Source organism: Cnephaeus nilssonii, assembly GCF_951640355.1.
Source record: "Cnephaeus nilssonii genome assembly, chromosome: 5".
Classification (NCBI taxonomy): domain Eukaryota; kingdom Metazoa; phylum Chordata; class Mammalia; order Chiroptera; family Vespertilionidae; genus Cnephaeus; species Cnephaeus nilssonii.
The window spans coordinates 72,452,821-72,478,707 of record NC_137076.1 but is presented as its reverse complement, the minus strand read 5'-3'; the positions used below and the strand labels follow the sequence as shown (position 1 = coordinate 72,478,707).

Sequence of the window (25,887 nt, the reverse complement as noted above, 5' to 3'; positions counted from 1 at the left end):
TGACTACTGTGTAAAACTCTAAATTTAAGTAAAGTTTTAGGATTCGCTCTTTATCATCCTGGAAAAATAATCTAAATATAACTGATAGTCATTTCAGCAGTCCATATAAAGAGATCCATAGGCAAGGTATGTCCTGATTAGTATACCATGGCCCAGTGCTTAGAGAGGTGTGTGTGTGTATAAGTATTGAGTTAACTTTGAGGAACTATAATTGTTGCAATTTTTAATGGAATTTTATTTGTTGCTTTTTTGTATTTTAATAGAGATTATTTATTTAAAACATAATAAAGTGTTGCATGTGTTCTATTTTATTTAGTGATTGTTATTGCGTATCCACTAAAAATTAGATATCTTACAATGTTGTGGAAATAAAGAGAGATGGACAATATAGTACCATCATAGCACTTGGGGCATCCCTGCATTTGGACATATCTCAACCTGTTCTATTTTTCTGCTGACATTTGTGACTGGTGGGCCAGGCTGCTGTGAGCTCCTTGTAACCTACCAAGGCTTCTTCATCTCCTTTTTGTATTCTGTGTATCTGCACAATACCTTGTTCAAAGGCGTTATTCAATAAATGTTTAATTGCTTTAGTATTATATTTGTGTGCCCCTTAGATCAAATATATGGCTCAAATCAGATTATTATTCAATATTAGAGATGAATACGGAGAAACGGAAATAGTAAGAACACTTTATAATTATTATTCAATATTAGAGATGAATACGGAGAAACGGAAATAGTATGATGTCCCTCTACTAATAGCTAGGGATAAAATACAATTTATACATTTTATAAATGGGGAAAATGAGACCCAGAAAGATTAAGTACTTTGAAAAGGCAGCACCTGGCCCTGAACCCAACTTCATTCTAGCACTTTTCCCTTCCCAGCACCAGCTAGACTGGTATCTGGAGAATGAATGACCCATCTCCTAAATGTTCACCACTTTGCAATACTGGACAGATGATGATCTGCAACAACCCAAAGGTGTAGAGGAGTTCAGAGAGGGAAGGGAAGGTATACTTAGTGATCTTTTACGTGCCACTGACAATCAGAAATCTTTGCTAACTGAGAAGAAAAACCTGTTGCCATCTAAAGGCAGTTACATTAACAAATCATTCAACCTCATAGAAAGACAGCATCATGATTCCTCAAGTTAGAATTCCGGGATCACAGAATTCTGGAAATAGGAAGGAGCACAAATGTAGTCCAGTGCTAACCAACATGAGCCAGAGAAGCCTGGCCTCCAGCACACAAGGCTTCTGAGGTCTGATCTCACCAGCTTTTCAGGGCCTTTCCCCTTATGGCACCTTCGGGCCTAGTCCTGGGAGACCATTTTCCATTCCCTCCATACACTGTGCCCCTCCACATCTCCCTCCGTCCCTCCCCTCTATCTGAAACACTCTTCGGCTCTTTTCTGCCAGGAGGAAGCCTCCCATGCTTAAAAACCCAATTCAACGCTGGGAAGCCTTCTCCCAACTCACTCCCCAAAGGGGACTTGACCTCAGGCATAATTTTTTATTCACCACGTCAGTATGTCACTGTCTCATGATGATCTAGGTCATATCTACTTGTATATGATGTCCCTCTACTAATCTGTGCACCCCCCAAGACAAGACTGAGAATACATTGAACATCCAGTTGAATTTTAATTCTATCATCCAATTATTTATGAAATCATCCAATTGTCTCATTTTACTTATGAAAACTGAATTCCAGAGAGGTCGGGGACTTGTTGATCATCGGGAAACGAGCCAATATTAGGGCTCAGATAACACATTATGCTCCCCCTCGCATTACCCACCTCATAAGGGAAAGGGTTGGCATGGTAGAGCCTGGAGTAACAAACCCACCCTTCTTGGCTATTTGCCTACCTTTTTACTCCAAGTCTGACTGCTATACTGTATTGCTGGCAATGTCAGTTTGCCCCAATAACAAAGGCTTCCCAGTTCAGAACATATACATATGTGGCTAACAGGAAAAAAGTGAGTATACGTCCAACATGATGAACAGGGAGGTATGTCAAACTCCTATTCAGCCTATGAAAAACCTACTCATAATTCTAACTTTGCTCCCTTCAGTATGGAGAGAAGGCATAGCTCATTTGGAAAATCTGACCAAAAGCCCACATTTCAACACAGTGAAATGCTTTATCCCCTTTCCCTCCCATCACACCAAGACCTTTCTATATGTAATTATTTAATCCCAGGCCGAACACGAGTGGACAATGAAATCCCCACAAAAAGTTCCCCCCAGTGAGGTGTTCAAACATCAGTTCCACAAAAAAACATTTTAAAAAGCTTTCCATGTGATTTTTTTCCATGCTAGTTTTTTGGGGGGTTTTTTTTACTCATGGCTAAAAATGTTCACATTTGAATATTCATCATTATGAGCCTCTAGTAAAATATAGCCCTGTCCAGTAATTTACATCTTTTGACTATGGGACCTTAGGAGGGCATAGGTAAAAAAAAATCCAGTTTCATTCTGTTTGAATTTTTAACCATCTTTTTCCATTCCGTGGCTTTGGGTAGCTTTGATTGTGCTGATATTTCCTGCTAAACATAGGGGCAATGAGATCCAGAAATACTAAGTACCTTGAGAAAGATTAAATAATTACTGTTAGATTTTTCTCCAAATAGACAGGTTGCTTTCAGATGAGTCCTTGTGGGTTTCATCAATGGCTCACTGGGAACAACAAAATGAAGCCACAAATCACTTGTGCATTTTCAATTACTTTGTGGGTTTTGCTTTAAACCAACAGTAAAGGCCATGGTCATGAAGGCTGTACAACCATGTGAGTGTACCAAACGCCACTGAAGCGGACACCTAAAAATGGTTACAATGGTAACTTTATGTATACCTTACCACAAAGTGAAGGCCAACTTACAGGAGGTAGCAATTATCCCAAACCCTTCGTCAAGACGGAGAGGGGGAGGTGGGGGGAACGAATGATGATCTCTATTTTTCAGACAGAGAGCAAATGGCTTTCACGCTCCAGCTCCACCAGGCCTCTTAGACCAAGGCTGTCTCCCGCTTGCTCCTTTCCCCGGGGAGTGGAAAGAAGAAAAGGAACGACCGCCAGATAAAATGTTAACCTAAGAAAAGCTAGTGCTACACCATAGAACCATAGCCCTTTGACTACTGACTAGATTACAAGGTCCTCCGTTAGTCAACGGCTCCCAGTCTTGCAGGTTGGTCCTGCTCCCCTCCTGTCCTTCACGGGCCCGTGAACAGCGGTCCACCCTGGTGGCGGGTGTGCGTACATCACGGGCAGTTGTCAGAATGTAACTTAGAGAGCTGTTCTGACGGCTTTGCGGGAGGGCGTGCAAACCACTCTAAGGTAACTGGGAGGTGGGGGGGGGGGGGCACGGAGGAGACTCAGCAGCGAGCAGATTGGTTGTCTTCCAGTCTCCTGAAAGACACCACGTGGTGGGCTTGTTTTGGAGAAGAGAGGGAGTGAGAGCAGGGACAGAGTTACAAGGAGGCAGTTTCCTACGGGAGTGGGTATCCTCGGCAAGGAGCAGGCTGCTCACCCACCCAAGGAGCCCGCAGGTCCACGGGCTGCCCTGGCGATGCCGGGAGGTAAGCCGTGTGGACTCTGGGCGGTGGTGGCTGGGACTGGGGGAAGTCGGGGCAGCCCTGGGGAGGGGTGAGTGAGGTGCGTGTGAATCAGCTGGTCTGCGAGGGGGAGAGGGAGGAGGGCGGGGGCGGGGGGAGGGGGAGCGGCGAAGGACGGGGCTTACCAGGCCACCTCCGCAGGTGCTGAACGAGGCCAGGGAGCCGGGGTGCCGCAGCACCGCGCCGGTGTAGAAACAGGCGACGTCGGGCGGCGCGGGAGGGCGCGGGGCGGCTTCTGCCCGCGTGGGACCCGGGCCGGGGCTCGGCCGCTGTTCCACCGCGAAGCGCGGCGCCAGGAAGCGGCCGTCCCTCCGGAGCAGCAGGTAGAGGTCCCGGGAGAAGGCCGGGATCCGCAGCAGCACCTCTTCGCCTTCCGGGTCGGCCTGCGGGGCCGGGGGCGGGGACGGGGGCGGCAGCGGGGGTGGCGGCGGCTGCTGCCACGAGGCCGGGGCGCCTGGGGACAGAGCGGCAGCCCCGCCGGGTCCCCGCGGCAGCTCCTGGGACTCGAGCTCTTCGTCCTCCTCGCCCCCGGGGGGTGGCGAGGGCCGGGGCCCGGGCTCGGACGGGCCCTCCGCCGGCTCCTCGGGGGGCGCCGGAGCCACAGAGCGCACCTCGCGGGAGCTGCCGGCCGCCGGCGTCCAGGCGCCTGCGCCTCCGCCTCCGCCTCCGCCGCGCACCCAGCCCGGGTCGGCGCTGCCCCCGCTGCCCCCCGTGGCGTCCACCGGCTCCCGCCGCCAGAGTGCAGGGAACACGACCTCCCACTCCTCGCGGTCCGCGGCGAGCGGCAGCCCTGCGGGCGGGGCAGACAGAAGTGCGGGCTGAAAGTGCACAGCGTGCCCGGCGCACCGCCGCGGCAGACCACCCGTCCAGCCCCCGAAACTCCGGCGAGCCCTGCAGCCTGGCGATCAGATTACAGACCCCGGCGTTTTCAAAATAAAAGTACTATTATCGGGCGGGGGGAAGGGAGAGGGGATGGGGCAGTCGGGTCTGGTGACAGCCCTTGGTTGTGGAAAGGTGCAAAGACAGCAGCACAATTAAAACAATGTTCTCAAGTACGTGCCAGAGCAGAGCTCTCCGTTTATGGACGCCCCAGTGTTCCACCAGGTGCTGTAAGCGTCCCTTCCCGAGCGCCACTCCTCTCACAGCGGAAAACGAACCCTATCGGGATGGTGCTCAAAAGGCCTGGAGAGCGGGGCTGGCTCCGGAGCGTGTCCCCGTGCTCCGCACCCGCACGCGCCTTTCCTAGACGCCCACCGAGCTCTGCTCCCCGCGCCCGCGCTGCGCCGGCCCCGCCGACCCGCGCGCTCCGCGCTCCGCGCTCCGCGGGGGGGACCTTGGAAAGCGGCTTCCGCAGGTCACGCCGGGACTTACCTGAAACGATCCCATTCGACAGGACCCCCAGCTGGTACAGGAGGCAGCAGCAGCAGCAGAGGCGAGCCAGGCGCATCTCGCGACTCTGCCCCATCCCGCGCTCCAGCGGCCGCGGCTCCCGGCCCCGCGCGCGCCTCCCTGCGCGATCCACCGCGGGCGCCGCCGCCTCCCCGGAGCGCTAGAAGGCCGGGCGGCGAGTTTGCCCAGGCCCTTTGTCTGACGGGGGGGGGGGGGGGGGGGAGCGGAGGGGGGTGCCGTGTGACTCCGAGAGGCTGCCCGAGCCCAGGCGGGGGTGGGGTGGGGGGAGGAGCGGGGGCCGGCAGCGCCACAGCCCGCAGCTCCCCCGCTCCCTGGCGAATTAGGTGATGAGTCTATTTTCTGTGTTCTGGACGTTGCAGGAGTTTCCGGAGCCCCACCGGACCGACCCGCAATCAGCAGAGAGCCGGCGGGCGCCAGGCGGTCAGGGCCGCCTGGAGACGGAGGGAGGACTGCCCTGCGCGGGCTGAAGAGCCGTGGTGTCCGAGCCGCGCCGAACTGCCGGGGGCGGGGGCCGCAGTCCCAGCCACCTGGGGTGCCAGGGTCCGCACACGCCCCGTCCGCCTGGAGACCGGAGTCCTGCAGGCTCTCACCCGCGGCGGCGCGGGAGAGGGTTTGTGGGAGAATGAGGGGGAGGCTCGGCGTGCAAGGTGGGGTGTTAGAGGAGGAAAGTTTCAAACCGATCCCACAAGAAAAAGGGACCAGGGTTGCCCGCCAAGCGTGACTTTGCCGGACAAAGGTCCCTGAGCACCGCACACGTGCTCCCACGCCCAGTTGGGGTGGGGTGGGGACCCAAATTTCCTCACCTGCCTCCTGATTGGCTACTCCAGGCGCCCGATTTGCATCCTCACACCGCACCCGCTCACCCACCCCTAGTGGAGGTGTGAGCAGGTACAAGTGCCTCCCTCTCCCCACCCCACCTCCTGACTCAGGCTCCTCCTTGGATCGAATTCCCCACCGCACATCACACAAAGCAAAACTTAGTGCAAACTTAAAGCACAAAGCTGGGCCCCATTTACCAAAGACCTTTGATTTTTTCCTCCCATCTTTGTCTCTAGGAATTTTCTAAGTCTGGAGATAATGTAATTCGTCATGGCGTGTGCTTCAAAGATTCCCAGGACAGGAGACATCCAGACACCCTGACATTTCAGAGCCCATTATCCTTCCTTATCTTTCCGGCTTCCCATTAATCAGTGCTATCAATTTCTCTCTCTCTCTCTCTCTCTCTCTCTCTCTCAATGAGGGTAAGATTAAGAGGACCAATATTGAATATTGTACTCTAAAGGTCTCAGGCCAAGTGAGATGATTTTGCCTTTTTTATGTACATTAAATATATTTCTGCTATGTCTGTCTTTTGGGGGAAATTCAACCTTAAATATTGCCTCCTTTGTTGAAGCTCTTCGTGGTGCCTACCCCCTTTCCACACTTCCTTTCTTGTCCACATCAAACCTTTCAAGTCAGACTCAAGGGTGATTGATCTAACCTGCCATTTGCACCCTCTGGACTAGGCCAGGCACCTACATATAAGAGTTAATGCAAATCGGTGAGGTTTTTTTTTAAAATGCCGGCACTGAGGTTGGTTTTTCATATCCTTTGTTGTTTTACCTTCTGTTCCTTGTGTCAAAGGTGACCACTATGCCTTTCAGGGAGGCAGACGATCTTATTTCAAAGGAAAGCCATTGTTTGAATAAGCAGGGTCCTAGAATACTTTGTTTGAGTGGTCCGGAGTTTAAAAACAAACACAAAGACCCTCTAGGTGTGTTTGTAAGGAGTGTTTTGTCTCCAAACCTTGTCTTGCTAAAGATCTAAAATGTGTGGGTGTGGGTGTGGGTATCCTGACACTCAAGAAATATCTGAGTTACTTAGGAACCTACACACTTCTTTTTATGGGACTCAGTTATACAGATTTTAAACTAGGCAAGAGATCAGAGGCAGTTTATTTTTAATAAACACAGCAAGTCATTAAGACAGAAGGCTAGTTTCAATGAAACACCTCCATAGGGTATGTCTTAAATTTTTCTCATATAATTTTAACAATGACAACAAAAATATAAGAGTAAAATTGTAGGAATGCATATTAAATTGTATGCATTCATTGGAATACATTTGTGATTCCTTAAAACAAGATGAGTTATATGATTAAATTAAATATACAACTCAAACGCACAGGTTGCCTATGTGAGTTCCCATCTCTGCTCTTTCCCCCACTACTAACATAATCCAGAAAGGTCTGCCTAATTCCCAGCAAGCTCTTCTCTCTCTCCCATTTGAAATACTGTTATAAGTTACTGGTATATTTTCAAAGGCTTTTATAAATAATTTGGTTTGCAATGACTTGTTTACATATTTCTCCTACTATACGATCAATTTTGAAGGTAGGAATGATTGCTTTTAATTTTTTTTATCACCCTGCCTAATCCAGCGATTTACACCAAATAGGTGTAGAAATTCTCTAAGATGCTTTAGAAGATGATAGAAATTGCTGTCTGTATAGTATTTTATTTCAATTCCAATTTTAACCCAAAATTACATTAGCTCGGTTGGTGATCTTCGACTATCAGTATGATTTTTCTGGTTTACAGAGAGAACAAGCCTAGGAGAGCAATGACTTGTAGGAAGTTTCTGTGCTCTAATTAGAAGAGACTTAGATGTGCAAACAAGAGCCTTGGTTAAAGTGGATTTGAGTAAATTTCACATATGCATGTAAGTGAAAGAAAGAGCTAGCCTGATTTGGAATTGAGTAAATTGCATATGGTGAGACAGAGGGAAAAGGGCAGGACTGTGACATATGTGTGCAATACCAATCTTAGAGGGAAGAAAAGAACAGCTGGGAAAAATATGCTGCTTAAGACAGGTCAATACATATGTCACCAGATGGTAGCTAGCATCACCCAAGCAATGCTTTTGTGGAGTGGAGGTAAGTGACCAAGCCTCAGAGTAAGTGGAACCAACTGTTCTTATACACAAGGTGCTCACATGTTGCATTTTATAACCCATGCTTTTCTATATAGAAAAGTGGCTTTGATGCCTTCAGCCCTTCCTCATTCTCTTCACTCATGGGCCTGAAGCCTCTCACTGCCTTAAACTAATCTTAACAAATTTCCCATCCAAGAAACCATAAGATCTTATGAAATACAAAGAACCCTTTCACTGAGTTACGTGAGGATACCAACTCCCAATAGCACTCACGTGTAAATGGACATCAAGACTTAAGCGAGCTCTGCCCTGGCCAGTAGCTCAGTTGGTTGGAGCATCAGTATGATTTTTCTGGAGAGCAATGACTTGTAGGAAGTTTCTGTGCTCTAATTAGAAGAGACTTAGATGTGCAAACAAGAGCCTTGGTTCAAGTGGATGTGAGTACATTTCACATAGGCATGTAAGTGACAGAAAGAGCTAGCCTGATTTGGAATTGAGTAAATTACATATGGTGAGACAGAGGAATAAGGGCAGGACTGTGACATATGTGTGCAAGGTTGTGGGTTCGGTTCCCGGTCAAGGCACAGGCCTGGGCTGTTGGTTTGATTCCCACATAAGGGCTCTCACGGAGGCAGCCAATTGATATCTCTCTCTCTCTCTCTCTCTCTCTCTCTCTCTCCCCCCCCCCCACCCCCCCCCCGCCTTCATCTCTAAATAAATAATCCTCAGGTGAGGATTTTTTTTTAAAAAAAGACTTAAGCTAGTTCTGGCCATTGTAGAGTAACAGAGTAGCAGGAACCAGACTAACTCTCACCTTCAGCAATTAGAAAAACAGACAAAATGTAAAAAAAAAAAAAAAAAAAAAAATGGTTTTCAGACATTGGACAACAGGCAGCCTAGGACTATGATCTATTAGAGAAAGAAAGCAAATAGGATATCACTAAAATTTCCCCAGTTAACTACCTGAAGGCGATGTCCAGGCTTCAGCACAAGGAGCAAAAGTCTAAACAGCGCTAAAGACCAGCAGATTTGAGAAGACAGAACAAGATGACTAGAATTTATCGGGCAAAGTACCAGAGATGAGTGAGCTACATAGAGAGTGTCGTATTTATGTCTTGCCGCATAACCAACTTAGCAGTTAAAAACAACAAACACTTATTTTCTCAAATGGTTTCTGGGGATCAGGAATCTAGGAGTAACTAAGCTGGATATTTATGGCTCAGGTTCTCTCATAAGATTACACTCAAACTCTTAGCCAGGTCTACAGTTTCTGAAGACTTAACTGGAGATAGACAGGGAACCAGTCACATGGATCTCTCCTTAGGGCTGCTCATTATATGTGTTCCCTCAGAACACGTGATCCAATAGAGTGCACCCAAACTATACTAGTAAGCTATGGTCTTCTTTTAACCTAATCTTGAAAAGGATATACCATCACTTCTACCAAATTCTATTCATCTGAAGCAAATCACTAAGTCCATTGACCATATTATTTTAGAGTATCTGCCGCTTTCTGTCCAGAAATAGTTTTGCATATGTAATTCCGTTTTCCAAACTTTGTGAGCCTTCTGTGAATCTTTATGGAGTTCAGACAAAAGCCACACCCTCAAATTTCTGGAATATGAGACTTCTCTTTCTTGACTATTTGATGAGACTGCTGAGAAGCAGTGCTCTTATACTTCTTAGAAGCCCTAATGTTGGATTGAAAGGATCTAGGAGATACACACTTAAACACTTTAGAGGGCTTTTATTCTGACTGAAAGATACTCTGAATGACCACATGTGATCTTTATGATTTCTTAACAAGGGATATTACAATCACATCTTTGGCTTCATCATTAGACCATGCTTTCCTAAAAGTGCCCTGTATTTGTTCTTAATTTTAGCATTATTTTCCAGAAAAGGAGGCTAAACAATTTTGAAGTCATCCAGTCCTGGCTGCTTTTTATTAACAGTCTTTCTTTAGTTTATCTTCTCTCCTTTCACATGTTCTATAAGCAGAAAGAAACCAGGTGGGACCTACAAAATTTTTTTGGAAATGTCCTGAGCTTGATGAACCAGTTCACTAGGTCCATGTTCTACTGCAGACAACAGTGTTAGTGAACTTATTACCACTATATAACAAGGATTCCCCTTCCTTTAGTTTCCAATAATGTTTACCTCACTTTCCTATAAACGCTCACCTGTAGCCTTACCAAAAAAAAAAAAAAAAAAAAAAAAATCATATGGCTTCGACTAAAAACTTTTCTAAGGTAGCAAAGAAATTAAACTTGTAGTTAAAAAAAAAAACTTTCAAAAAAGAAATATCTAGTTCCAATGGTTTCAATGGTTCATTCTACTGAACATTTGTTTTTAAAGTAACACCAATTCTACATAATCTTTCCCAAAAATAGAAGACCATAGTTCATGACTCATTCTCTGAGACTGGCAATATTCTCATACCAAAACCAGACAAAGCCAGAACAAAAAGGGAAAATACAGACCAATGTCTCTCATGAATATAGATGCAAAATCAACAAAATAATAGTAAATCGAATCCAGCAATATATAAAAAGAATAATGTAATATGACCAGTGAGATTTATTTAAGGAATGCAAGGCTAGTTCAATATTCCAAAATCAATCCATGTAATTCATAACAATAGGCTAAAGAAAAATACACATGAGTGTACCAATTGATGCAGAAAAAGCATTAAACAAAATTCAACATCCATTCATGATTAAACTTTCAGCAAACTGTAATAGGAGTAAAAATGAAATTGTTCAACTGGGTGAAGAATATCTATTTTTTAAGCTATAGCTAGTAAGTGTGAAGGACTGGAAGCTATTCCTCTAAAAATTGAGATCGAGGCATAGACTTCCACTCTTGCCACTCCTATTCAACATAGTATTGAAAATCCTAACCAGTGCAATAAAGCAATAAAACAAATGAAAGTAATATAAATTGGAAATAAAAAATAAACTCCCTATTTGCCAACAACATGCCTGTCTATGTAGAAAATCCTCAAAATAAATGCCCCCAAAGAATTCTTAGATGCCCTGGCCAGGTGGTGCACTTGATTGAAGCTTCATCCCATACCCCAAAAGTTGTGGGTTCCATTCCTGGTTAGGGCATATACCTAGGTTACAAGTTCAATCCCCTGTTCAGATGTGTATGGGAGGCAACTGATCAATGTTTCTCTCTCACATCAAAGTTTCTCTCTCTCTCTCTCTCTCTCTCTCTCTCTCTCTCTCTCTTAACCTCTCTCTCTCGATTCCTCTCTCTAAACATAACCTTGGGGTAAGATTTAAAAAATTATTAGAGTAATAAAAATTCTTAGATCTCAAGATCACAGGACACAAGGTCAACACCAAAAATCTATCATATTTCTATATACTAGCAATGAACAATTGGAAACTAAAGTTAAAATTCAATACTATTTACATTAGTTCAAAACAATGAACTATTTATATGAACTATTGTAAGTCTTATCAAACATGTATAGGATCTAGTTGCTGAAGACCACAAAACATTAATAATAATTAAAGACTTAATATATAGAAAGACATAGTGGGTTTACAGTTTGGAAGAATAAAATTATTAAAGGTGACAATTCTGCCCAAATTATGTTTTTGTTTATATAAATTTCTATTAACATCCCAGCAGAATTATTTTATAGCTATAGACAAACTGGTTTTTAAAATATATTTTATTGATTTTACAGAAAGAAAGAGAGAGGGATAGAGAGTGGGAAACATCAATCAGCTGCCTCCTGCATGCCTCCTACTGGGATCGAGCCGGAAACCAAGGTACATGCCCTTGATCAGAATCGAACCTGGGACCCTTCAGTCCAGGAGGCTGACACCCTGTCCACTAAGCCAAACTGGTTAGGGCAACAAACTAATTTTTAAATATATATATAAACAGAAAGGAACTAAAAATTGACAAAGAAGAATAAAGTTCAAGGACTAGCAGAGTAAAGTTAAGGTTACTCTGTAGCTACAGTAACCAAGAGGTTATAGGATTCTATAGATCAGTGAAACAGAATAGAAAGTCCAGAAATATTTTCACACAAGTACACAACTGTTTTTTGACAAAGGTTCAAAAGCAATTCAATGTAGAAAATATAGTATTTCAACAAATGAGGTTGGAACAACTGGATATCAAAAGACCAAAAAAAGAACCTCAACTTGAATCTCATATACAAAAACTAACTCAAAATGGATCATAGATCTAAATATAAAATGTAAAAGTATAAAACATAAACCTTCTAGAAAAAAAATGTGAAACAAAATCTTTGGTCTTTGTGACTTATGGTTAAAGAGAGAGTTCTTAGACATGACATCAAAATCAGAATCTATAAAAGAATAATAATTACCATTATTATTAATCCATTAAAAAATGGTAGGTTGGACTTCATCAATATTAAAATTTTTTTCTCTGAAAAAGAGAAAGAGAATGTAAAAATGGGCCACAGGCTGCAGGAAGATACTTGAAAATATATTTGATAAAGACTTAAATATAGAATTTTTTAAAAATCTTTGAACTTATGACTAAGAGAATAAGAAATCCAACTAGAAAATGAGTAAAAAACTTGAAAAGCAAGTATATTCAGAAACAATAAGAATATGAAAAGATATTAAACATCATTAATTTGTAGATAAACATGAATTAAAATAATTGAATGCCATTACATACCTATAAAATGGATAAAATACAAAATACTGACAATTTCAAGTGTTGTCAAGCACCTGGAATCAACTGGAACTCTCATGCATTAAATGTACTATTGAATAGATCACAAAGGCATTGTGCTAAACGAAAAGTCAATCTAAAAACATTACATTGCTCCATGATTCCATTTACATATCATTCTTGAAATTATCTATATATATATAAAACCCTAATATGCAAATAGACTGAACGGCCGAACAACCAGTCACTATGACGTGTGCTGACTATCAGAGGCATGCGTGGAACATGGCAGGCATCAGCAGCAGGCGGCAGAGCACGGAACATGGTGGGCATCAGGGCGAGCCTCTAGTGGTTACTGAAAATTCTTTGCTCCCATGTGCCACGGTCCCGCCTGGTGCTCGCACCTGCTGCCAGCGCCGGCCCCACTCACACCCACGGCTAGCGCCAAAGCCACTGCTTGCACCCGCTGCTGGCGCCGGGCACTGGCCCCAATTGCTCGCCGCCATCAACAGGTGCGAGCTGTGGCTGCTGGCCCCGATTGCCCCTCAGGGCTTCTCCACCTCCCCCTGCTCCTGAGGGATGATCAGGGCCAGCAGCCACTACTCGCGCCCACTGCTGGCGACGGCCCCGCTCGCACCCGCTGCCACCATTGGAGCCGCTGCTCACACCCACTGCTGGCACCAACCCCATTTACACCTGCTGCTGGTGCCAGCCCAAATTACTCCGTGCCATCAGCGGGTGCGAGCGTGGCTGGCGCTGTCAGCACATGGGAGTGGGGGTTGCTGGAGCGGGCCGCCAGCAGACAGGGGACCAGGGGCCACAGTGGGAGGGGACAGGTGGGGGCACGAAGGATGGGCCGAGACCCACCCCTCTGCCCACCGCAGCCTTGTGGCCCACAGTTCCTTTCAAGGCGCACAAATTCGTGCACTGGGTCCCTAATATAATTATAGTGATGGAAAACGTATCAGTGGCTTCCAGGGATTAAGTTTTGGAGGAGTATTGATTGGTATCTAGCGGTAAATGGAAAAGGTAGTTTTGTTATAAAGAAACAGTTCTCTCTTAATCATAGTGTGATTACACAAATCTATACATGATAATATTTCACAGAACTACACACAAACACATATACAACTGGTAAAATCCAAGTAAAGTCTGTAGTTTACTTAATAATATAGTACCAATGTCAATTTCCTGGTTTTGGTAATATACTATGTTTATATAAGATATTATCATTAGTGAAAATTGGATGAAGGATTCATAGGAAATACCTGTAAATTTTTTAGTACAAATTTTTTCAAGTAAAACCTAAAATAAGCTTTTTCTAAGTGCTTTAGGCTTTCACTAATACTCTCCTCAATGCTCACTGACCAGCTCCAAACCACGCTCACAATTTAATTTGTTGTTACAGTAATACTTACTTCAAGGTACCAATATACGTATTAGTTAGCTATTGCTAATAACAAATTACCTCAAAAGTTAGTATCTTAAAACAATAAACATGTATTATCTGACAGTCTGTTCGTGTTAAGAATCCAGGAAGGGTGTATCTGAGTAATTCAAGGCTCCAGATTTCTCATAAGGCTTCGAGCTGTTGGCCAGATCCACAGGTTACAATCACTGACAACTTGACTGTGCCTGAAGGTTCTGGCTTCCCTTGGAGCAGCTACCCAAGAGGGAGCAAGAGAATACACCCAAGAAGGAAGACACAATATTTTCATAAAAACCACAAAAGTGATATCCTGTCACAATCTATTGGTCAGACATGGGTTACTCAGTCCAATTCACACTCAGAAGGAAACAATAAGCTACCACCATTTGATGGGAGGAATACTCAAAGAATTTGTGGACATACTCTTAAAACTACAGGAGAGAGAGAGGGGAGGGGAGGGGAGGGGAGGGGAGGGGAGGGGAGGGGAGGGAGAGGAGGGGAGGGGAGGAAACTCTGAGGTAATTGTCTGTGTCTTCATTGGTGCAGCATGTGAAAAAACTACCTACAGTCTGGGGGGAAAGACAGAAAGCATTAGGCCAACCAATACTTTAAGTGCCATGTGTTTACCCCAGGTACAATGGAAGGACCTCACAATGCAAGTTGCATTTGATAGTACTCTTAGAAAATTATCTGCCTGGTGGGGCTAAATTAGACATATAATTAAAACTGATTTGAACCCATTCCAACAAAGCCTAAAAGCAAGCCATAAAATGATTCATTTGATTCCAAGTAACTTAATTGCCTATCAGAACAAAACCCATTGTATTTAAAGGAATAATAATAATAGGCAGCAAGGATGTAAAATTCTCATTATCTGGCATCTGATAAAAAATCCCAGGCATGCACAAAGCAGAAAAATATTACCCTTAACAAAAAGGGAAAAGTCAATTGGTGAAAATGATCCAGACCTGACAGAAGAAACAGAATGACCCAACAAAACCACGAAAACAGCTATTGCAGATATGCTGCTTTACACGATGATGGAGGAAAAGATGAACCTGATGAGGAGGGATTTAAAAAGGGCCCAATTGGAAATTCTAGACATAAAAAGCACAATATTTCAAATGAAATACACACCAGGTGGGATTGAAATCAGATTAGACACTTCAGTAGAAAAAGATTAGTGAATTTGAAGACATAGCAACAGAAACTATGTCAAGTGAAGTACAGAGAAAGAGAAAAAAAAAAAACACAAACAAGAAACGACTTGAATGTTGGTGAGCTGTGGGATAATAATGAATGATCCAACATATGAGTAAACGGAGTCCTAGAGGAGAGATTAAATGGAAGAGGAAGGGAGACCATTTGAAGAAATATGTCTGAACATTGTCCAATTTTGATAAAAACTATGACATTCTAGTATACATGCAAGCAGAGCATACCTAATGAAAATGTTGCCAATGTATATCTTAATTAAATGACTAAAAACCAAAGAGAAATAGAAAATGTTAAAAGCAGGCAGAGGGAAAAATATGCATTATGTAGAGAAACAAAGATAATAATAACAGCAAATTTCTTATCAAAATATATACAAACCAGGAGAATCCTTTAACAGATTTTATATATATATATATATATATATATATATATATATATATATATATATATATATATAACTAGATTTTATCCTAGTCTGTGGCTTGCCTTTTTGTTTATTAAACAATGTTCTTTGAAGAGCAAACATTTTTTATTTTGTCTAATTTATTAATTTAAATCTAATTTATTAATTTGTCCTGTATGGTTTGTCCTTTTGGTTTGCTATCTAAGAAGTTTTTGCATAACCCAATATCAAATGCTTTTCTAGAAGTTTTAAGAGATTTTGTCTTCCATTTAGGTCTCTGATCCATTTTGGCCTAATTCTGGTAGATAAGGTGAGATAAGATAAAGGGTTATATTTTTATATATGAATAGCCAACATCATTAGTAACTAAATAAACATTAACTGCAAATTAAAACCACAGGTAGATAATGCCACACACCCATTAGAATGGAGAAAATTTTGCCTGGCTAGTGTGGTTCAGTGGTTGAGCGTCGACCCATGAACCAAGAGGTCCCCAGTTACATTCTGGGTCAGGGCACATGCCCGGGTTGTGGGCTCAATCCCCAGTAGGAGGCATGCAGGAGGCACCTGATGGATGTTTCTCTCACATTGATGTTTCTACTTCTCTATCCCTCTCCCTTTCTGTCTTTCTAAAATCAATAAAAACATATTTTAAAAGAATGGAGAAAATTTAAAATATCTACAATACCAAATGTTTGCTAGGATGTGGAACAACTGGAACTCTCATACATTGCCAATGTGAATGCAAAAGACAGCAACTTTGTGGGGAGGGGATGACAGCTTCTTATGTTTCTTAATCATACAACCCAGCAACCCATTTTCTAGATATTTTTACCAAGAGAAATAGAAACATGTATATACCAAGTACTGCTGGAATTTTCACATCAGCTTTATTAGTAACTAGAGGCCCGGTGCACAAAATTCGTGCATGGGGGGCGGTGTCCCTCAGCCTAGCCTGCACCCTCTCCAATCTGGGACCCATTGGGGGATGTCTGACTGCCCACCAGGATCGGGCCTAAACGGGCAGTCAGACATCCCTCTCACAATCCAGGACTGCTGGCTCCCAACTTCTCGCCTGCCTGCTTCCTGATTGCCCCTAACCGCTTCTGCCTGCCAGCCTGATCACACCCTAACCACTCCCCTGCCAGCCTGATTGATGCCTAACTGCTCCCCTGCCAGCCTGTTTGCCCCTAACTGCCCTCCCCTGCAGGCCCAGTCACCCCTAACTGCCCTCCCCTGCAGGCCTGGTCACCCCTAACTGCCCTCCCCTACAGGCCAGGTCCCCCCCAACTGCTCTCCCGTGCAGGCGTGGGTCCCCCACAACTGCCCTTCCCTGCAGGCCTGGTCACCCCCAACTTCCCTCCTCTGCTGGCCTGATCACCCCTAACTGCCCTCCCCTGCAGGCTTGATCGCCCACAACTGCCCTCCCTTGCAGGCCTGGTCCCTATCAACTTCCCTCTCCTGCTGGCCATCTTGTGGTGGCCATCTTGTATCCACATGGGGGCACGATCTTTGACCACATGGGGTGTGTTGGAGCATCTATCCCCCAGATGCTACTTCTCAAATTCCTTGACCTGGCATAGTCCCCAGTCCCTTGAAGGAAGAAAAGCTTGGACACCTCCGAGGTCAAAGATCAACATACAAGCCATCTTGTGTGTTAGAGTGATGGTCAGTCTGCATATTACTCTTTTATTAGATAGGATAGAGGCCTGGTGCATGGGTGGGGGCCAACTGGTTTGCCCAGAAGGGTGTCCCGGATCAGGGTGGGGGCTCCCTTGGGGCGTGAGGCGGCCTGGATGAGGGGCCTGTGGTGGTTTTCAGGCTGGCCACGCCCCCCAGCGACCCAAGCAGAGACCCTGGTATCTGGGGTTTATTTATCTTCTATAATTAAAATTTTGTAGCCTGGAGTGGAGCCAAGCCTCCTGCTCGCTCCATGGCAGCAGCCATTTCTGTTGGAATTTATTTATCTTCTATAATTGAAACTTTGTAGCCTTGAGTGGAGACCAAGGCAGGCCAGGGCTGCAGAAACTCGGCTTCCTCCATCGCCGGGGTCAACCCTAGCTTCCTGCTCTCTGTAACTCCGTGGCTGCCGCCATTTCTGTTGGAATTTATTTATCTTCTATAATTGAAACTTTGTACCCTTGAGTGGAGGCCTGGGCCCACCAGGGTGTGTGGAAAGCTTGGCTTCCTCCATCGCCAGGGAAACCCAAGCCTCCATCCTGCTCGCTCCATGGCTGCAGCCATCTTGGTTGGGGTTAATTTGCATACTCACTCCTGATTGGCTGGTGGGCATGGCTGGTGGTTGTGGCAGAGTGATGTTAATTTGCATATTACTCTTTTATAAGTTAGGATAGTTCCAAACTGGAAACAACTCAAAGGTCCATCAACTGGTGAATGGATAAACAAATTTTACTATATCTTTGTAGTGGAATTTCACTCAACAATACAAGGAAACAAACTACTGATACATGCAACAATATGGATGAACCTCAAAAGCATTATTCTAAATAAATAATGCTTCTATTTATATAAAAGTCTAGAAAAGGTAAAAACAAAGTGATGGAAAGATCAGTGCCAGGAGCTGGCCTGTGGGCACAGAAGGCAAAGCGGTATGAAAGAGCCTTCTTAGGTGATGAAAATGTTCTATGTCATGATTATGATACTGGTTACCTAACTGTATTTTTCAAAACTCATTCAAATTGTATACCTAACAAAGATGCAATCCCTTGTATGTAAATTGCATCTCAATAAACCTATTTAAGGAAAGACTTGAGATGACTATGCAATGTTCCCTGATGCTTCACTTTTAGGTATTCAGAGTATATGTACCCAGGATTCCCCAGCTAAAGAAGAGTTACCATAAACTATCCCCCAGATGCTACTTCTCAAATTCCTTGACCTGGCATAGTCCCCAGTCCCTGGAAGGAAGAAAAGCTTGGACACCCCCGAGAAGACCTGATCACATCGGCTATAAGCCAGTCTTCTTTCCTGCCAGAAAAGGACCTATAACTACTAGTATTTACTAAGATGGTTTGGCTTTGGGGAATAGAATTTGCCCAGATCTTTTGAGTCTTACTGTTGGCCACTAACTCTGAGAAATAGAGTTGAGGACCCAACATCCATTGAAATATGCATGTTAGAGTGGGGCTTCCGAAAGTCACAAGTGAATTTTGATTTGAGTATGCTCATGAACGGTGTAGTGAAATCCTGAATCCACACTGTGTTTAAAAGACTATGGGAACAAATATACTCAAAAACATATAATAGCTACAACACAATAGAAGTACATTTCTCACTTATGTCACAGTTGAGATAGATGTTCCTTATACTTTAGGACACAGGCTCCTTTCTTCTTTGGGCAGAAATAGAAATACTGAGAATCGGCTGATCTCCCACATGGATTTCCTGACACATATGGCAATGTCTACTGCAATAAGATACCAAATGGAAACCACTACAACTCGCCTTCTGAACCAAAATTATATATCAAAGTAATTCTGAATTACTGTGAAACCTCAGAAATTAGTGCCTCATCAAAGACTTAGAAGATGCAAAGATGGTGACTTTTTAAAATTCCTATTGAAATCACTTACCTGCAGATAACAGATGAGCCTTGGAAAATAATAAAACAGTGTTGTATATTTAACCTATTTTAGCTGCTATTCTAGATATAATTTTTTGCTTGGACAAATAAATATAGCCTCTGAAAATTAATAGGCAGCTGTTTGGTAAAAAGTTTTTCCTTTATTCCTATAAATGTAAATCAATGGAAACAATTTGTTTTTACCTGAAAAAGATCAAAGTATAGCTTCCTCCTGGATAATATCTACTCTCTGATGTTTTCCATAATTTAGCCAACAGGGATATTAAAGTTTCTGATCCCTCAAGGATATAATGCTTGTCTACATGAATTAATAATGATGCTAATAGAACAGAGGGCATGATGTAGCCAGTCTTGAGGAAAAGCATATATATATATTACATATATTAAAGAATGGGAGATTAAGGGTCTACCAACTTAGTAAAGTTTCTAGTAGTCTAGTGATTTGGGGGCAAGTCAGGATCTCTCTCTCAAAGTCAAGAAATAGTTTGCTGTACCGTGCACCCCTACTAATATGCTAAACATTTTGCTGGTTCTTTGAGTTTAGGAGAAAACATACACCTCATATGAGTGAGCCTTTCCAACACACTTACCAGTTGATCTAAAGGATGACATATGTTGAGCATGGTTCAGAGTAACCAAAGTATCCCCATTTGGCCTTGTTGGGGTGCAAATAGCTCTGCCTCTCTACCCTATAGGCCAGGGGATTAAGCGGGGCATCGGGCAAGTGTGTACTATCCCATCCCTGTGCGGAGCAGTAGCGATTAGAAAAGCAAAATGGAGACCTGAAAAATTCTGGAGCATTGCCAGGCCCTCTTCTGTAAATAATTCCCTTTACAAAAGCTCTTGCCTGTCAACTAGGCCATGCCTGAGACTGAATACCTGACTGTGGAATAGGAGATGGCCATGTAAACTGAGCTGCCCATCATAAATCAAGTGCTATTCTACTCTATCAGGATGTCACCACCGTGAAGGAAGGCACTGGCCTGTTCACCACTCTTCCCCCAGATCCTGGACTGATACATGGCATGTGATCATTGTTTCGTAAATATTTACTAATAGATGGAGGAAAGGAAAAAGATAGGATGGAAGGAAGGAACAAGGGAGGATGAGAGAGAGAAGGGATTCTAGCTACACTTGTCCAGAAACATTCTCATCAAATAGAACTTGCATCAACAGGATAGCATCTATGCGGGTCCTTAAAGCCCCCTTAAACAGTTCTGTCAAAATATGAGCATGCTTACTCTAATTTCACTGAAGTTCCTCCCACAAACCTTATCTATGGTTTCATGGGAAGTTTTCTAAGAGCAGCTGACGATTACAGAGGAATAGATTCAGCCCTGGTTCACACGTTTCTCTGTGCAGTTTGTTGGCACCAACCGCAAGTGGACAGCTGCAAAGGAGCCGTCCTGAAGAACAGCATGCTAAATTGCAAGCAGCGCATCGTTCTTGTGCGCCCCTGAAAAGAGGCATGGCATGAAGTAAGTTTCTCTACTGATTAATGGAAGGTGGTTAAGGGTTTGCCAAGGTGGTGAGAACCTAGGAAGAAGGTGGATGAAAGGACTGGTGAAAAAGAAGCCTGTCTAAGAAGTATGTGGATAAACTTCTTGAAGTTGAAGTTCAGGAACCTCCCAGAGTGGAAGACATTTGTGTCCCATGTGATTACTCCTCCAAAGCCCCCTCTGTGAAAGAGGGGATCATGCCTGGATTATACAAACCAGCCCTCTCTGCCAACATCAGCCAGCCTCTGGTTCCACCCACTCATCATTAATCAGTGAGAGGGTAACTAAAAAGCATTGGTGGCTACTTCCCTCGCTAAAATTAACTGGGCCTCTACCACCACTAATATGCCAGCAGCAAAAATATCATTACATCATAAGAAAATATTTGAATAATCTTTGGTTAAGAAAGCCTTTTGAAATAATATAGAAAGGCTAATAGTCATAAAGAAAAAGAGATTTGACTTCATCTCTTTAAAATTGTTTGTATTATAAAATATATATCTAAAAAGTAAAAAAACACACACACAGGACAAAGGATTAATATCCTTAATATAAAAAGGGTGCTCATAAATTAACGTTAAAAGAAGACCAACAGTCAAAAAGAAAAATGGATAATGGATAGAATAAGTCATTGAGAGAAGAGGAAATTCAAATGAGAAGCAATATGAAAAAGATGCTCAACTTCACCACCAGGGAGAATAATGCAGATTATTACAAAAAAAGATCCTGTTTGGACTTTTTTTTTTTATACCCCTCAAAATAAAGAGTGTTAAGTTTCAGTGCAGGTGAAGTATGAGAGGGGGAAACAGTCTTAACCTTGTTCCTGAGTGTGCTAAGCCTTCTTTGGAAATGAAACTGGACATCTTCAGCAACACTGAAACAACACATGCTATGGATCTGTCAATCCCACTTGAAGAGATCTATCTCGAAGAGAGAGAAGCCAACGCACCTAAGGCTATCGTCCAACGATGTTTACGATGTTTACGGCACCACTATTTCTAGTGGCAGTTAAAGTGCAAGAAAGCCTCAATGTCCGTCATTAAGCAAATGACTGAATAATTTAGAGCACACCTTACTGTGGAATTTTCTCAATTGCTTTTCAAAAGCATTGAACTTTTTCTACTGATATGCAAAAAAAAGTGTATTCTATATTTTATAATTTTTTAAATGTAAGTCATAATGTACAGGAATAGTATTTCCTCTGATATACAGTGGCTGTATACATGTGTATGAATATACAGAAAGAGATGGCCAAGTATACAATGAACTATTGAAATATATCAAAGGAATGTGAATGTATGTTAGGTGTAATAGAGAGAGCTACACAGAGAAAAACTTTTCAGAATGTTTTCTATTGTGTCACTTAGTTCCCTGTAACTTTTGAAAAATCTACTAAAGAGTTTTTAAAGAAAAAGCATTGCCATTCAAAGTGTTCAATGCTCCTCTGTGTTGCTTTATTTCTACTTTTACATAATTGACTCATTAATGTTTATTGAGCAAAAGTACACAGAGAAAATCAGTCATTCTAGAACAATTGCCTTCTAAGAGAAGACTTTAAATAATGCCACAAATTGTTCAGGAAAAGCTCTTATTTTTTCTACTATGATTTAGCTGTTAATTATTTGGGCATGTGTTTTAAACCTATGACTGATGATGCCCTTGAGGTTTTTTTTTCAGCTTGGGAGACATTTGTTTTAAATTTTTACAATTTAACAAAAATACACTTGATCCATAGGAGAAACTGCCCTGGCTGGAATACCTCTTACTACATTAAGGTCACATATCATATGACTATTTAAATTAGAACCAGAAACTTATGTCTTCCTGTTTCTGGAAAGTCTTTCAAATGTTATCTCAGGATAAATAAACTCTTATAAAAACTCAAGGTAGATTATAAACTGGTTTTTCATCTCAGAAGCATACGTGTATGTGCTAGATCTTGATTTTTGTTTTAGAATGCTTAGTGAAAAGAGTGTTGTTCTCTTCTATGAAGGCAACAATGTATTTCTGTTGATCTAAACAGAAAATTTACATCACACTAACTCATGATTTCTAAATGTTCAATGTGTAATTCTATACTATATTTATATGCTTAACTAAAATATTTGCTTACATATATATATTAGAGATTGTTTCAAAAGCTTTTTTTTAATTTCTTAAGGAAACCTTGTTTTAGAACAAAATTCACTTATAAAAATTCAACTACAATACAGAAAACTGTTAGGAAAAGCAATGACTTCAAATAGCTGTGAATAAATAGCGTGGAGTTAACAGGTCTTCCTTCTTTCCTTCTTTTTGTTATCCAACTAAAATAGCCCCCTTCTCTGAAAATGAGAAAGGATCATTTTAGTGATTAAAATATTTTTATTTGATTACAAATATCTATGGATTTAATCTCAAATTCTCTGTGAAAAGCTTTCATGGACTTACAGCACTCTCCATCATAATGATATTTAATATGTTAAATATCCTCCACTTACATGACATAGATTATTTACATATTACAAATTACTAGTAACATGTGACTTGTTTAATGTAAACTACAAGAAATCTGAAAAAAAGACTACAGTAATAGACTGACTTTATATACAGTGTTTCACAAGACAAACGAAGAGGAAAGGAAGAGAAATTTATAGGCGGACGTAAGCTCCAAAGCCTCACACCTACTGGCATACTTTATTCCGATTTCTTTCCTTGGCTGTCTAGGTTCTATTATAAGCCCCTAGGGCAGGGGCTGTGTCTGCTCACTGTCAGCACTCAACAAATAATAAATAGTACTATTAACAGCAGTACATGTGGGCAGAATTTGGATGGTTATTATTTTTTTTAAATAGCACTGTTCAACAGAACACTAATTGGATTGTCAGTCAAGATTTTCTTGATCTTGTCTTAGGTGCATTATGCTACGGAGAAATGCTTAAACTGATCATTTTTACTTTTAAAAATACAGCTTAATGAAAAAGCAATTTAGTAAATTGCCAGGGGCTGTTTTACATCATACACAGTGTTGTGTTTCCCCAGAACAATTCAATTTAATGGAATTCCCTGGGAAGTTTAGTCTAAGTTGAAATAAAAAATTGTTGCTGCCTGAAAGATTGCATGCTTGTCTGATATGCAGAAATTTCTAAAATAAGTAGCATTCTTTCAGACACAAAGCCCTTTTCCATCTTTACACCTGAATCAATCCCTCGAAAATGAATGACTTTATGCAGAATGCAGCTGTTTTTATTAAATTTGATAAAATCGGTTTACAGATACAGTGACATACACACACATACTTAAACATAGTTGAGTCAGTAAAATAGCTTTCCATTGGATTTGCTTGTTTTTATTCATTTTATTACTCAAAAAATCCAAAAGAAATACTGGTAAGTTTAAAACACTTAATAGGTCAAATCAGTCTGAGTTCTTGTAGTAGTAGAAGTATAAAATAAGGAGCTAAATAACAACTATGTTTTGTTTTCAGAGCTCTGAAAATTAAGTATATAGAAATGTCATCATTGCTGTTACTGTGTTTTTTTATTTTTAGTATTTCATTATGATTTGATTCTTTCCTATAGTTTCCTGCTCTATGCTAAAATTACCCATCTGTTCTTGCATGTTGTCTAACTTTTCTATTAGATCCTTTAACATATTACAATAAAGCCTCACTTTTGTGGATCTCGACTTATCGGACTTCAGATTTAATGGACAAAATTTCTGATCCATATATCATAAGTGAAAATTAACACACTGTGAATTTTAAAATGCTTTTAACCATGATTTGCTTATAATTAAATTAACAAGTTATTTTTTTGTTATTAATTCACTGTTATTTTTAACAGATTTTAGCGAATAGGCCATATGTTGGGGAAAAAACTATAGTAATTTTGCCAACATAAAAAACATTACATATCTACAACTATAGTATAAATCCGCATTACTCTGGGTAATTGGATCTGTTGGCATGACTTTCTGCAGCAGTTTTAACTCCCATGTTCTCACATGCCGTGTGCATTTGTTTACTCACAGTGACTGGTGGATGCACCCATTCAGTATAATTAAAATTACAGTAATACACATAGAAAACTTTTCTGTGAAATTAAACTTTTCATGCATACTTAATTTTAATTACACAATTGTGTCTGCATAAGTAAAAACAGATACACTCACTAATTTGCCAATTTTTTAACACATGCATTCAGAAAACCTACTTTATTATAGAACGGACTTTTGGCTTTAGCAGACACCCCCTCGCCTGAATTAGTCCATTATATTGAGGTTTTACAGTATTAGTAGTTTTATTTATTCATTTATTTATTTATTTTATTTTTTAGTTTAAAGAGGGACTTTCTTAGAAAAATAAAAAAGGTTCTTGCAGGGATTCCCACAGCTGTAATGAGTTGCTAGCTGGAAACACACCTTTCTGAAGGGCAGATCATGTCGTGATCATAAACTTCCATTTCTGTGTTTTGCAAGATCAGGAAGAGAATATCCCGGAGGATGTTCCTCCCTCTATCGTGCACAGGGACTAGAATGTGGATTCATTTCTGCTTGCTTTTTGGTCCTTGTGTTCCTTTACGCTGGCCTCAAACTTGTCGAGCACACGCGGGCAGACATTCATGAGCCCATTCAGGCCTCTCTGAAATGGCTCGACAGCTGGAAGAGCACCCCGAGTCTGACTCCGTAAACTAATTTTACTCTCTGAAGGGTGGGTTGTAGTGTAACCACGAAATCCCACCTCCGGGTTCTTCATGATCACGCAAGGAAGAGGAGCTCCTAGGGTCTGGTCCTCCGCGGGCAAAACAAGTGTCCACCGTGTCTGCCTGTGCCAGCTGCCTGGACCATTTCCACAGCTGTCGTCCTCTCGCCTTCAGCCACTGAGGTCCTCCATCCAGACATTTTTGCCTCCAGCTCGTGGTCCTCCTCCATCGCGGGGACGGCTCCCGGGGTATTCAGGTGGAGCTGGAGGAAGGTACGCTCTGCCTTGTATCGTGAAACGTGCGAGAGGAGCAGGAAGGCTGAATAGCTATTTTACATTCCCTGTCAGCTCCAGCATGTGGGTTATATCTGAGGCTGGTTCTGGTGATTACTTTCCAACTTCAGACTGTATTTATCCTTCACTTTTCAAACGCCTTA

At 42.2% G+C, this 25,887-nt stretch overlaps 1 protein-coding gene and 1 pseudogene across 2 annotated transcripts in view; both read right to left on the bottom strand.

Moving 5' to 3' along the window:
- The window catches only part of ADAMTS19 (ADAM metallopeptidase with thrombospondin type 1 motif 19), a 200,830-nt gene extending 195,687 nt beyond the window's left edge, over positions 1-5,143 (bottom strand). Inside the window, exons 1-2 of the mRNA XM_079770450.1 lie at positions 4,991-5,143; positions 3,745-4,409 (exon numbers count right to left, since the gene is read on the bottom strand). Of these exons, the coding sequence (XP_079626576.1) occupies positions 3,745-4,409; positions 4,991-5,084 (759 nt within the window). The 5' untranslated portion in view covers positions 5,085-5,143. The remainder of the gene's footprint in view (positions 1-3,744; positions 4,410-4,990) is intronic.
- Positions 5,144-25,279: 20,136 nt separating this feature from the next.
- LOC307100723 (DNA-directed RNA polymerases I and III subunit RPAC2-like) lies at positions 25,280-25,680 on the bottom strand (annotated as a pseudogene). The gene has a single exon. The product of its transcript is annotated as a DNA-directed RNA polymerases I and III subunit RPAC2-like (transcript).
- Positions 25,681-25,887: the final 207 nt, after the last annotated feature.